General features: G+C 41.6%; 1 protein-coding gene across 1 annotated transcript in view; it reads right to left on the bottom strand.

Moving 5' to 3' along the window:
- The window catches only part of LOC134804305 (E3 ubiquitin-protein ligase UBR4), a 103,360-nt gene that overhangs the window by 52,960 nt on the left and 36,717 nt on the right, over positions 1–13,683 (bottom strand). Inside the window, exons 37-47 of the mRNA XM_063777317.1 lie at positions 13,472–13,636; positions 12,154–12,348; positions 11,481–11,665; positions 10,542–10,703; positions 9,993–10,125; positions 9,287–9,489; positions 7,436–7,666; positions 6,732–6,885; positions 5,523–5,656; positions 4,855–5,097; positions 4,261–4,500 (exon numbers count right to left, since the gene is read on the bottom strand). Coding sequence (XP_063633387.1) covers positions 4,261–4,500; positions 4,855–5,097; positions 5,523–5,656; positions 6,732–6,885; positions 7,436–7,666; positions 9,287–9,489; positions 9,993–10,125; positions 10,542–10,703; positions 11,481–11,665; positions 12,154–12,348; positions 13,472–13,636 — 2,045 coding nt within the window. The remainder of the gene's footprint in view (positions 1–4,260; positions 4,501–4,854; positions 5,098–5,522; positions 5,657–6,731; positions 6,886–7,435; positions 7,667–9,286; positions 9,490–9,992; positions 10,126–10,541; positions 10,704–11,480; positions 11,666–12,153; positions 12,349–13,471; positions 13,637–13,683) is intronic.

Below are 13,683 nucleotides of genomic sequence, written 5' to 3'. Positions count from 1 at the left end.
GAGGGTTGTAAATTCAACAAATTTACAACTTTCTGAGACAATGTCTTTCAGATCTATCTCTGAATCAGAAACCTATAAATACCTTGGTATGTCACAGTCGTTGGGTATTGAGGACGAGGGTATTAGACGGTCGGTGAAGGAGCGCTTTTTCAGTCGGCTCACAAAAGTCCTTAACAGTCTTTTGTCAGGAGGCAACAAAGTGCGCGCCTTCCACGCCTGGGTAATGCCCCTACTCACATACTCCTTTGGCATACTAAGGTGGACTCAGACCGAGCTGGACGCCCTGGATCGGAGGGTCCGATCACTGCTCACCGCACATCGCATGCTACACCCACGCTCGTCAGTTATGAGATTGTACATCCCACGGAAGTGTGGAGGCCGAGGCTTCCTAAACGCCAAGGATCTCCACAACCACGAGGTGTACAATCTCAGGAACTATTTCCTTAACAACGAGTGTGGGATGCGTCGTGATGTGGTGGCAGTAGATAGGAACCTCACGCCGCTTTCCTTGGCAAACGAGAACTGGCGCAAACCTGTGGTACTAAGTACTGCGGATCGCAGGGCGGCATGGGAGAGTAAGGTGCTACACGGGCGGTTCTACAAGGCCCTCACGGGACCCGATGTGGACCTGCTCGCGTCGGTGAACTGGTTACGATTCGGGGACCTCTTCGGAGAAACCGAGGGTTTTGCCTGTGCAATTGCGGACGAAGTGATGATGACGAACAACTATCGGAAATATATCCTGAAGGACGGTACGGTCGACATCTGTCGGGCATGCCGCCGTCCCGGAGAGTCACTCAGGCATATCATTTCCGGTTGCTCTCATCTTGCTAACGGCGAGTACTTGCACAGACATAATCTCGTAGCCAGGATTATTCACCAGCAACTTGCTCTTCTATATGACCTTGTGGACCGCGAAGTACCGTACTACAAGTACTTACCTGCGCCTGTACTCGAGAATGGTCGTGCCACGCTCTATTGGGATCGATCTATCATCACTGACAGGACTATTGTAGCCAATAAGCCTGCTATTTTGATAATAGATCGATCGCAACGTCGGGCCGTGCTCGTTGACATCACCATCCCCCATGATGAGAATCTCGTGAAGGCCGAGAAGGACAAGTCCAGTAAGTACCTAGACTTGGCTCACGAGATAACCGCCATGTGGGATGTTGATTCGACGATCATTGTCCCGATAGTCGTTTCAGTAAACGGTCTAATAGCGAAGAGTCTCGACCAACACCTTGAGAGACTCTCGCTAGGTGGTTGGATCAAGGGTCAGATGCAGAAGGCGGTGATCTTGGACACGGCGCGGATAGTCCGCCGGTTCCTCTCTCTGCAGCCCTGACCACCGGTAGCTTGGGCCTTGCCCCGCTGCTGGCGGCACCCTAGGTTAGGTTTTTTATAATGTGTTTATATTAATTTTTATGGTTTTGTAAGTGTTTTTATATTTTACTTTTATATTCATATTATAAAATAACCTAACTTAAGATGAGAAATGAATAAAGAGAATAGAATTAAAGTAAATACCTAAAGTCTCAAATCGTTAATATCTTTTTACAGAAAAATGCTCCGTTCAAACTTTCTTCACTGGACATATTCATGTAACGTATTGCAACAATATATGAAATATCCAAAAAAATATCACAGCAGAAATACCAATATTAATAAAATATAATTTTTTGGTGTGTCTTGGACCGGAAAATTGCTCAGTCTAATTTTTTCACTGGAATGCCAGCTTATTGCCGTTTTATACCTACAAAATGAAAATCCAAAAAAATTCCCATGTAACTATACTATTTTCAGAAATTGCCTTTTTACTCGCTGTGGAAAATTTCTCTATCCATTTTATTTATTGAATTAAGTTCACAGTTTTCTTTCCATTCATCTATAAAAACATCCAAAAAAATAACGAGCGTATTAAAAACGAAACATAACGGGAACAGTGTGTAGGGAGTGGAGTACAAGCGGGGTGCGTGAGCGGTACCGGCCGCCGCACACTGGAACCCGCCCATACATTGCTGTGCTCAAAACTACAATAAGTAAAATTAAGCAAAAAAAATACTATTCTACATTCGTAATGTCAAGTAGTGCTTATAATAATAATTATTTACATTATATTTATATTAAAAAATAAAATATTCCTATGATGACGTTACATATTCACCGATAAACATGTTGACAGCTTCCGGGTGAAATATTTTTGAATTAATAATTGGCAGAGGTCGTGTGCAGGTGATGATGGGATCAGAAGAAACCAAGAGCCTATTAAAAACATCTGTCATGTTGTCGAATCTACAAGTTTTACGACTAAATCTCTCTCGATAGTTTTTAAAATCCTTATTCCTCGCTTCCTGGGCCTCTTCACTTAAATTGCCTATTGGGATCAGGTGCTCAGATATTATTGCGACTCCTTGAATAAGGATTTTATGAACAGTAGGTGTCATGCGACACCACCGGTACAGTTTTACATATAACTTTGCTGTCTCTAGACAGTATTTTTTGAATTTACACGTATCGATCTTGTAGCCACTGGAAATTGTTTGTAAAATTATGTAAAAGCGACGTATGAGTTCTTCATCTATTTTAGTAATTTCGGCTGATATTTCGTAGTTTTGGAAAAATTTTCGAGCCACATTACCGTTATTAATATTGCCAAAACCTGGTTTTGGTTGATCTATTATTAAGGAAGTTATTAAGTTATTATTAAGTAAAATTGTATCACTTTTTTCATCTGAAACAGTCGAAATGCATAGAAATAACCTTAAGGTAAAATATTACGCACTAAAACATTGTTTTAGTGAGAAAAAGTTATATTTTCGCTAAAGTAAAAACGCCTGATCAAATAGTCGGAGCAAAAAATTTGGCCCATTTCGAAAACTGGACAACATCTTTTACTTTCGAATAAAGAATCTTAATAACGACAACTTTTTTAGCTATCATGCCTAAAAATTATCAAAAGATGTTGTCCATTATCGGAAATATGACCATTTTTATTAAATTACAATATATGTTACTATTTGTCGGAATACCACAAACCCAAAATTGTTTTAGAACATAAAATACGTAAAACATAATCTACATACCTTGCTCAAGATAAGTCATTGCGGATTTTGAGTTATTCATACCAACTACAATTACTTGAAATAACTATTTTGTTAATCAATACAAATTACCACTGAGATGTGACATATAAAATCCTAGACCTTTGACATAATGCAACTATGTAATGACAACTGATAATGAAGGTATTTTTCTGCAGTGAGGTGCAATATCTCCCTGTTTATGCATATATTTCAATTTGAGTACAAAATACCCACAATTGCAAAGTTGAGTTTTGAGCACAGCAATGTATGGGCGGGTTCCAGTGTGCGCCGCCCGCGCGCGCGCCGCGCCTCGCCCTATACTACCCGGCGGTGCACGGTGGCGGCTTGCTGCTTTTCTATACTAAAAAACGTAATTCAAGACCAAAAAAACTTACTACAATGTTGCCACTGCTGCAATAATTTTTTTGTAAAATATACTTGGTCACGCAAATCTTGTCAGTAGAAAAAGGCGGCAAATTTAAAAAATGTAGCGAAGGATTATCGTCCCGCTAGAAGCACAAGGACGCTAATCTGCACTAAACTGCTAAAGGAAGACGGTACATTATTGCGTAACCGCGGGATGGATTTATCTTCGCTTCCAAAATTTCGGTGTCCTGGATGATATTTCTTTTGGATATTTTGGATTTAAGTGTATACGTGACTACTCAGTATATATTTAAAAAGAAATCAGGCTGAGAAATTTTCCACTCTCAGTTTTTAATAGTTCTAAAATACATAAATTTGGGTATGCATTTTTTTTGGATTTTCTTACCCTCTACGCTAAATTATATTCTAAGATCATATAAGAAGAAAAAATTGACAGAGCAATTTTCCGATGAAAATGAGCACGAAAAAAAGGAATTATCATAAAAAAATATTCTCATGTTTGACAAAAGTTTTTGATTTTTTTCTAGTATCACATGCTGATACAAATAACTTATTTGGTAAAATAATTTTGGACGGAGGAATTACTCGGTTCAATATATAAACAGATTTGTATTTTTACGTATAAAAACCTAACTTAGGAGTATTTTTTTTTTGGATATTTCATATGTTAGTTTCGGCTCATACCATACAATAACCAAGCAAAATTTCATCGACTGAGGAATTAATGCATGGGTCTCCATACAACATCTTGCTTCGTTTACTCCACTAGTTGTTAAGGACCCAATACCTTGTACTGGTGGTAGTGCTGGTGGTGCACGGCCCGCAGCAGGCACTGGGCTCTGGCGTGAAGGTGGGCGCTGGCCGGCGCGCAGAGCAACTTGCGAGCCGCCTCCGCGCCGCCTTCTGCGCCGGCCGCGGCCAGTGACGACACGGGCGCGCCGGCGCCGAGCTCGAGCGCTTCGAGAGCGGCGCACGCTAGGCGCTCGAGGGAGCTGGGCTTCCATGCGCCGGCGGCGCCTTCGGTTTCCTGTTAAGAACAACAGATTTTTAGTTTTCCTGCAGTAGTCGCTGTCTGAAGATCGTGATCAACAGATGACTGTTTTCTATTGCCTACAGCCTTGGAAATTTGGTTATGAAGCTATCCCTAACTCTTGCTTCACATCAGGGTTTTTCACACAACACATATCTATGTAGTCTTACTAGACAACAGACAAAATGAGTTCACCATGGAGATGAACTCAAGAGTCTTGCGGGGGGCTCAAAATTGATTACCACCTTCTTGTCATTTCTTTATGGCCCCGATTAAATTTGTACCGTTCTATAGGTGAGCGCAAAAGAAATCTCTTTTACCTATGTCTAAAGATTTTCACACAATACATACCTGTGTAGTCTTGCTAGAAGACGGACACGATGACGGGTCCTCATTCTCCTCAGGCCACCCGAACTGTTCCTTATTCTTCCCGTACACCTTGACGGAGTCCACCATAGAGATGCCGTCGGGGTCCTGCGAGGGTCCGAAGTTGATGACGATCTTCTTGTCCGACTGAAGGGACTCCTCGCGGGTGAGGGGTATGTCGAACCAGCGGTTGCGGATGACCACGGTTGGGATTGTACGGCCGAGGATCTGAGTTACAGTTCTATTAGTATCGTTTTATTGCACACAAAAATAAATTAAATTATACCTACCGTGGAAATTGCCAGTTTGACTAAGAATCTAGCTGATCAGATTAGCATGATGTCATAAGGTTGTAAGTTGTAAACAAGTAAGACAGTTTTCCAACTAGAAGTGTGCAAGGTATTTTCCAGCAAGAAACATAATACTACAAATTATGGCGAAACTTCTTAGAAATATTGCTCGCTCGCAAAGAAACTATAGTTGAGTGAAACACTGGCTGCATGCGAATACGTAGTGCGCTCTCTGTCATACCTACCAGCGGCAGGCGGTGTCCTTTCTCTTTTTTACTTGCTTCGCGTGCAGCGAATGTTTCTATACCTCATCATTTCTCGCTCATTACTACTTTCTCTTAAGCCTAATATGTAAATATATACCTCAATATAAGTGGGTGTCCTGGCAACGTCTTGACTGCCGAGTAAAACTCTTATACCACAAATGACCATGTTCGGGTCAGAGTTTATCACTTCAACGGAGAATCCAGTCATCTTGGTGGACACCACGTACAATCCTGTGTGAAATCACAATCGGTAAATATATTAAAATGTAAACTTTTTCATATTTGTAAAGTATAAAGAATTTAGCTACCCAGAATTATTCTGTACACAAAGCCTTGACTATAATTATACGATTCTGCATATATAAGGCTCAGTAGAAACATCGTGCGGCATGGACTTAAAGTAGTAACAGACTATCGCACCGGACCGCGACCTTGGTGCGGTGCGGCGCATTTATCGATAGTGTGTAAGCTTCCACCGCACATAATTATTATTAATACCGGTGCGGTGGGCATGCACGTCGCACCAACTGACAGGTAATAATAATACTGGTGCGCTCCGCACCAATTTCCTTAGTGTGTAAGCTGCATCGCACAGATTGACAGCTGTCATTTTCAAATTATGACAGTGGAATAATAATACTGGTGCGCTCCGCACCAATTTCCCTAGTGTGTAAGCTCCATCGCACCGATTGACAGCTGTCATTTTCAAATTATGACAGTGGACGGCAATGTAGCCAGTCGATGAAATAACAAAAATGCGGAAGCAGTGCTTTAAAAAGACACAGATTTTTTAAGATTGTCATGGAAAAAGGTGGATTATATTACTTCACGCCCTTCATCTACCTCTAAAAAAACGGAACCACATTAATTTAAATTCAATCTTAAAGGATTCCATTGTAAAAATTCGTTGAAAAACACGGAAATATGGGACACTTGGCAACACTGGCGCACGTGTGCAGCAGTCTGTAAGCTAGGATCGCACCGTTTTGACGGTTCGGTGCGATAGTGTGGAAGCCACGCCAGTACGAGCTATTCCTAGAACCGCTCCAAGGTCGCGGTGCGGTGCGATAGTCTGTTACGGCCCTTAGGCTGGTATTCCTCTGTCCAATTTCTTTGTCCAAAGTCATTGCGTCTCACTCTCTCAATAAGCAAAATGTGAGACGCAATACACATCGGACAAAGAAATTGGATAGGTGGAATACCATCACCCTTAGGTATATGTAGGCAATAATTTCGTCAAGGTCCCATTGATGCCAAACAAAACGCTAACATATGTCTACGTCATAAGGTATATTTTTGTGTTTACCTGTAGTATTTAGCCTGTGCTTGATCTGAGCTGTATTGTAGACCTGCAGGAGGTCTTTGCCTCCAAACTCGACGTCGGACATGGCGACGCAGTGTTCGAAGAAATCGATGGGAAACTGCGGGGAGCCGTTGGAGTTGGACTTTGATGAGGCCGCCTGGAAAATTACAGTTTATGAAAAATTCATCATCATCATATCAGCCATTTATCGCCCACTACTGAGAATAGGCCTCTCTTCTAGTACCGGTCCTGAGCTAACCTCATCCACAAGTAATTTAAATTAAGTTCAGTTCATGTAGCTAGATGTATGTTGTCATAACTGTACTGCTGAGTTTAGCTTAAAAAAATTGTTCCCTTCCAAAAAAGAAAACAATGATTGTGAAATTTTGAACATTGACTAAAAACAAACACCTTACTCTGAATTTAAACACCTTTCTAGATATTAAATCTAATTAAGAACAGGTCACTGACGTATTTTAAGTCGAAAAACGCTCGACATGTTTCACTCTGTACCCAGGAGTGTCATCAGGAGCTTGCGTTGCGTTGAGCCCGTTCTTAATAGATTTAATATGTATGTGTCTCACAGAAGTTTAGTTATTAAAATTGCTATTGCGAGAGATTTGCCTATTCGAAAGACGGTCGTTTCGCAACCCGTCGCAGCATGGCGCACTACTCTAGTATCATCCACTTTTGAATAGATACCTTACCTGCTGAGCTTTCCCTTTAGAATGCGTGAGCGCTCTCGGCCTGCGCCGCGGCGCATGCGTCGGCTGTATCGTAGGCGACAGCCAGAAGCCCGTATGCTCTGGGCTGGCTGCATACATCCTCAAGCTGCCGTCTTCGCAGAGGAGAATGAGGGTGCTCTTCTGCTCGCCGCCGCCGCCGCACCAGTGGCGGACGGCCACCATGTCTGTGATCTTGGCTTTGGCTGGGATGACCTGAGGGAAAAGGGTGGGTGAATACACTAATTAACAATGTCATCATTTGTTCATATTAATGGACAAAACATTGAAATTATAAAATAATCAGCGCACAATGATACACACGAAGATTATTTGGTTTATCATCTAAAACAAAAGGAATACTAAAAGGCCTAAAAATAATATTACATAAAAAAATACAAATAATAATTCCTATGAGAACATTAGTGCTACAATTTAGAGGCTGGCGTGTTCAGTATGGACCAAATGAAGACCCTTGATACATTGATATAGAATAAGAACTGGATACCCAATCAGCCGCAAACAATGGCCCCGCAAAAGTAACGTTAAAACAGATCACGCGTTACTTTTTCGTTTAGTCTTGTATGGACCGCTCAAATGTGAAGTTGTCAACAATGTCGTTAAATATGCAAAAATAACAATGATAAAACAAGGAAAAAGCATGGAATGTATTTCTTTCGGTTAGTGCTTTGGATAGCATTACATAATTTATGTAATCTGGTGGTAATTTCATGGTTTTGAATAAATTATTTTGTTAGTACCAAAGAAGGGATGTGAAGGAACAAAAATCTAATGAGTCGATGTGAGGTTAATACTTTTTTATTTTTATATGGAATTCGTAACATATAATATTATGTTTAAATTCAAGATTTCCAAGAAAACCTATGCGACGTGCAGAGTGGACTGCTATTATAGCAAGAGATAGGGGTGATGCAGTTTTAAACAAAGGCAAAACGGCACTTGTGTGTTCAGCCCATTTCCTTGTTTCCGACATATACACGACCAATAAGGTCATCGACTAACTGTAAATGCTAAACCTGTCTGAACACAGTGACAACCACAGGAGTTTTTGATAAAGACCATAACCAATCAGTACCAGTAGCGACCTAAATGTCCCCGTGCACTATATTGCAAAGAACTAAAGCGCGAAGAGTATTATGTAGATCTAAAATACACAGTTATTTAATAAGTTGAATTTATTTCAAGGAAAATAGTATTTAAAGACGAATGCTTACTTATTAAAAATAAATTTGTTTTATGATAACTTACAAGGGTTGTTACCATGAATTAATTTTATTTGAACTCCCGATCAAATTAAATTTGTTTCATTTATTACTTTGATTTTTGACCTATTAAAATGTACCAAAGGGACTCTATTCGTTCATTATTCTCGTTTGACGTTGTTTGACGTAAATACAATGGTGACGTTACGTTTAGTGCCATCGGACTTAAAAGTTTTAACAGTGTTGGTACTAATGTTTACAAATTTGACACTTAATGCTTACCACAGTAAGTTCTTTTCCGTACAAAATATTTATCTAGGCTCAAAATTTACGTAAGCGTTTTTATCATCAATGCAAATTTTCCGCTAATGTCATTCTGACCCACATTTTGTTGACGTTTTTGTTCCGCTCTGTGTGTCTATTTCTAATATTAAGTCAGTGCCTTGATATGAAATGAGAGCTACTGATTAGACTAGATTCTTATGTATGCAAAGCGAAAATTAATGGTTTCAGAAAAAAAAAACAATTTTGTGTACTTGCTGAACCATGCTGACCTTAGTTCTCTCCCTCCTGCCTCCTACTTTGGCAGTCATTACTTGAGGGTGTAACATACCTTGATCTCCTGAACGAAGATGTTGTTAGGCGTGAGCATGAGCACGACAGGGTTGTTGGAAGCCTGCAGCACAGCTGTGACCAGGCCTGGGTGTCCGGGGACCTCCGCCCATTGGCAGAGGGCCTGGACGCCGCCCTGCTTGCCGCCCCCGCGACCGCCTTCTTTGGGCGGGGTGGCTAGGGATTGCGGGATCAATGCGGTGCCTGGTAAAATATAGTAAGTCACTAAAAGTCGTAAATTATACTCTGCCAAACGCACCTTGTCAGTAGAAAAAGGCGCAACATTCAAATATTCTATGGGAGCGCAACACTTCGCCTACATTTTTAAATTAGCCGCCTTTTCTACTGACGGAAATGGCTAGCCAACCTATAATTCCGTAAAAGTATTCATTTATTTGTGCAAAGGTGAATCGAGATTATCTGACGATGTGACTAGATTCGCATATAAAATACCTAACTAATAGGTACTCTACGCAAGACAGACGGACGAGGCTGTCTCGTGCAACTTATTCGATAGTTACACAAGTTGTTGCCACACTGTTTTTATCAATCCACCTTCCCCATCTACCTTACGAAATATATAGACATTTCAAGTGCATTCGACCATTTAATTCGAAAGTGTAATTAGTAAAGTTTTTTGATGAGGTTGTTTTTCAGGATATTTCGCAACCTTCCAACCTTCAGTATTTCTTTCTGAGCCAAGTTACCTTTGACGCTGTCTTCGACAGTGCTCAACGGCGCGAGGTAGCTCCTGCCGTGAGCATATGAGAAGAACAGCATTTTGAGCGTGTGCGAGTAGTACACGGAGACTCCGCCGCCGCCGACCATGCCTGCGACGTCCTGCAGAACATAGTTGCATAAATCACAAGAACTCAAAAAAACCCAACTATAACTAATCTGGACTTGGACACAATACCACGCTACTTCGTTTTGTCCTGCGCAGTCGCTTGCCTAATAAGAAAACTGATTATTAAACTAAATGCTAATAGTCGTCATGATTATTGGCAATAACAGGAGAGAACTGCTATCTGTTAAAATGAGAAAGCAATACCCCATTCTGTCAAGTAGCTCAGTTAAGCGCGTTAAAGCGTTCTCGTATCTAGCTTCGATTGTACCGTCGTTCAATAAACACGACGTCGACGTGTGCGCGTAAAAAAATTGGTCGCAACTAAGCAACACACAATGCAGTCACCGCAAACTCGGACGTTATAACGTCTATCACAAGATCTATTTTTCTTGAACTTCACAGCTGTTACCTGTATCTCCGGATGCAGAACCTCCAGTGTGTTAGTAATGTAGAAAGTGCCAAGAGAGGCCCGTGACTCTTCACTTGTGGGTTGCCAGTACATGTGGCCGGCCGAGCTCATACATATCATGTGCATCACGCCTTCTTGGTTCACGAACGTCACGTCTCGGACCTGAACAAATGTATAGGATTATTAAAAGGAATTTTAAAATTATGTCAACAATGCCCACGGCTTCAGTTCTAAAGATTAAATATGGTAGAACAAATATTGTCCATTAGTGTAAGGCCTGAGTGGACGCTCGAGTTGAGCGTGCAGCGGGGCGGGGCGTGCGGCGTGCATGTCAAACAAACGAGGCTCATACTAGTGTCCTGAGTCGACGCTGTATATGGTGAATGTCGAGCGGGCAAGTTTGCGGGCTATGCAGCGTCGAGCGGGGCGTCGCGGACAGATTCAAACCCGTTTGAGATTTGCAGCGGTGATAAGAGCGTGCAGTCATGTCGAGCGAACAAAATAATGTGCTGGAGTAATAGAATCTGCAGCATGGAAATTGGTACTACGTAGTTTTAATATTGGCTCAATTTTCTTCAATATGTAGTCAAATGTGGTCACAGTCATTCTTGTGTATTCACGGAATTTGCCTTAATTCCATCTTAAGGTTTCGTATAAAGTGGAAAACTCTCCAAACTGTCTTCTTTGCTTCACTACGACGTCTACGACCTTTTTTTGTAGAAAAACAACTCATTTTGAGCCATAAATTCTCTTCTAAAAATAAGTCAATAAAGTCGTCTGACATCGACGTCATGGTCCGATTCACACGTGCGGTGGGCGTGCACTGAGGCCAGTCTCTGGACGCTTTATCTCACGCTCGCCCGCCCCGCTGCACGCCCCGCCGAACGCTCCGCTCCGAGCGTGCACTCAGGCTTTACACTTAGTATTAGATCAACCTACCTTTCCGCTAGGGACCAGGAAGTGATGGACAGGATTGCTGAGGTCCTTGCTGAGATCAAATATCTTGACGAAGTCCGACGTCACCAGCGCGAGCTGCGTCTGCGAGCCGGGCAGCCAGAGCGCCTTGATTATGTAGTTGTTGGCCTCTAGACCGGTGTTGATGACTAGGTGGTCTGCCACTGTGCCTGTACGAGGAAAAATAGTAAATAACAAAGATTAGAGAGGCCGCCCTGTTGGTCATCCTAAACATCGTTGAACAGATAGAGTGGATGATGATCTCCGTGAGCTCGGCGTCGGTGAAAGCTGACATGATACCGCTGAGACCGAGCAAAGTGGCGTGCTCTTATGTTGGAGGCCAAGACTCATTTTAGGTCATCGCGCCTACCAAGTAAGTAAAGATTAGAGAAACATGTTGTAACAGCCAAAACAATATTTTTATGATTTTTCGAGACACTATTGCACCTCTATGTGGTGTAGTGCCAATCCAGGCATTAGAGCTCTATATTTTTGTTATTTATTTATTGTATCACCACCACTATTGCAAGTGAGCACGACGCTCTCCTTGACAGAACGACCAAGGTATGAATGCGGACTCGTATAAACATCAGCTTATATTCATTCATATTTCGTATGACCTGCCGCTCCACTGTCTATATGCCACAGTAAATCTTACCTCCACTGTTGAACGTCAGTACGTGGCACTCCTTAATACCGCACACCGCGAGCAAATCTTCGTTCCACGGGTTACCGCTCAGCGTGAGAACGGTAAACGGTATGGGTGCCGATGAAAGCCGAGTGAGGGTCAGTTTGTGTTTGGACGAGTCCGCCTGTTTGAGCAGGGCGGATAGCTGGAGTACGGTGATTTTTCCTGGGGAGAGAAAATTAGCGAGTTAACATAAAATTAGTTGCTATTTTTTAAATAACTGTGTAGATGGCTAGCACAACAATCAATTAAAAAACTGAAACTTTTGATCTATAAAACTACCCAAATCAAATCTTCAAATTCAAATTTCAAAAAGCAAATCTTTTTGGAATAGAAAATCCTTTTGCCTATTATTTATTGTCCTGCTAAACGGCTTGGACCGTAAAGAGTATGAATGAACGAACTATGGCTACAGCATTTAAGGAACACTTTTAGGAAAAGATTGTCAATGCTATAGTATAAACAACATTATTTGCGGTATTTGACACATTATGACTGACGTATATAGAGATGTAACTAACGCAAATCGATTGTCACAGCAAGCGATTACGATTGGATGGCACGTAGACTGAGGTATCGAATTGTGACGTATAATTAATTTTTATTTAAGATTTAAATTATATGGTTTTCCCGCAAGGTAAATGCATTTAATATACCGACCGAGTAGGTCGCACCCATCGTCAAAATCTAAACTAACTGGGGATCTATTTTAAAGTTTATTTATGTTATTTCTGTGTCAAATTTGTTGTCTGTTAGGTGACGATAAATATATCCACATTTACAGTTAATTATCCACCTTTTCCTTATTTTTATTAAAAGAAAAATGAAAAAATGAAAAATTCATATCGATTTACTTAGACGACTACCGATTCATAACGGTGGTGGCCGGCCAACCCTAAAATAATAAAAAAAGACGTAGAACGTAAACGTTCGCATTGCAGTTGTTTTCCTTTGTGATTTCGATGTGCAAGACATTTTACATAGTATTGCTGTTGTGAGTGACAGACGTCAAATACCGCAAATAATGTTGTTTATACTATAGCTCTTGCGCGGCCAGCTCCCTTACACCGTGGAGTGACATAATGGCTGCGATAGCCATGTGATTTAGTGTTCAGTTATTTCGTACTAGGTACTATTGGTATCGCCCACACTGTTAACTGTACATCGGTGAACCTTATACCTTTTGTAATAAGGTTCACGAATGTACAGTTAGGAGTGTTGCTGTTTGTACGCTAGTGTTAAGGCTTTAATTACCTAACAGTTTAGAATATAAACACACTAAACGTACCTTTCTCGTGCGACACGGCGAGATGCTGCCGGCGGCCCTGCGGCGACGCCAAACAGCACATCGCGACACGGCGCAGCTTGTGGTTCGACATGAGCTGGCGGATCGTCTGGCCGTTCTCGCCGGTGTACGACATGCGGACGTTTTCGAACGCACCCTCTTGGGAACCTGAGAAGAGGTTTTGATTGTCATTCGGTTGATGTTTGTAGAAACTT

Source organism: Cydia splendana, chromosome Z (genome assembly GCF_910591565.1).
Source record: "Cydia splendana chromosome Z, ilCydSple1.2, whole genome shotgun sequence".
Classification (NCBI taxonomy): domain Eukaryota; kingdom Metazoa; phylum Arthropoda; class Insecta; order Lepidoptera; family Tortricidae; genus Cydia; species Cydia splendana.
Note: the sequence above shows the minus strand (reverse complement) of the source record. Positions and strands in the feature narration are given on the sequence as shown.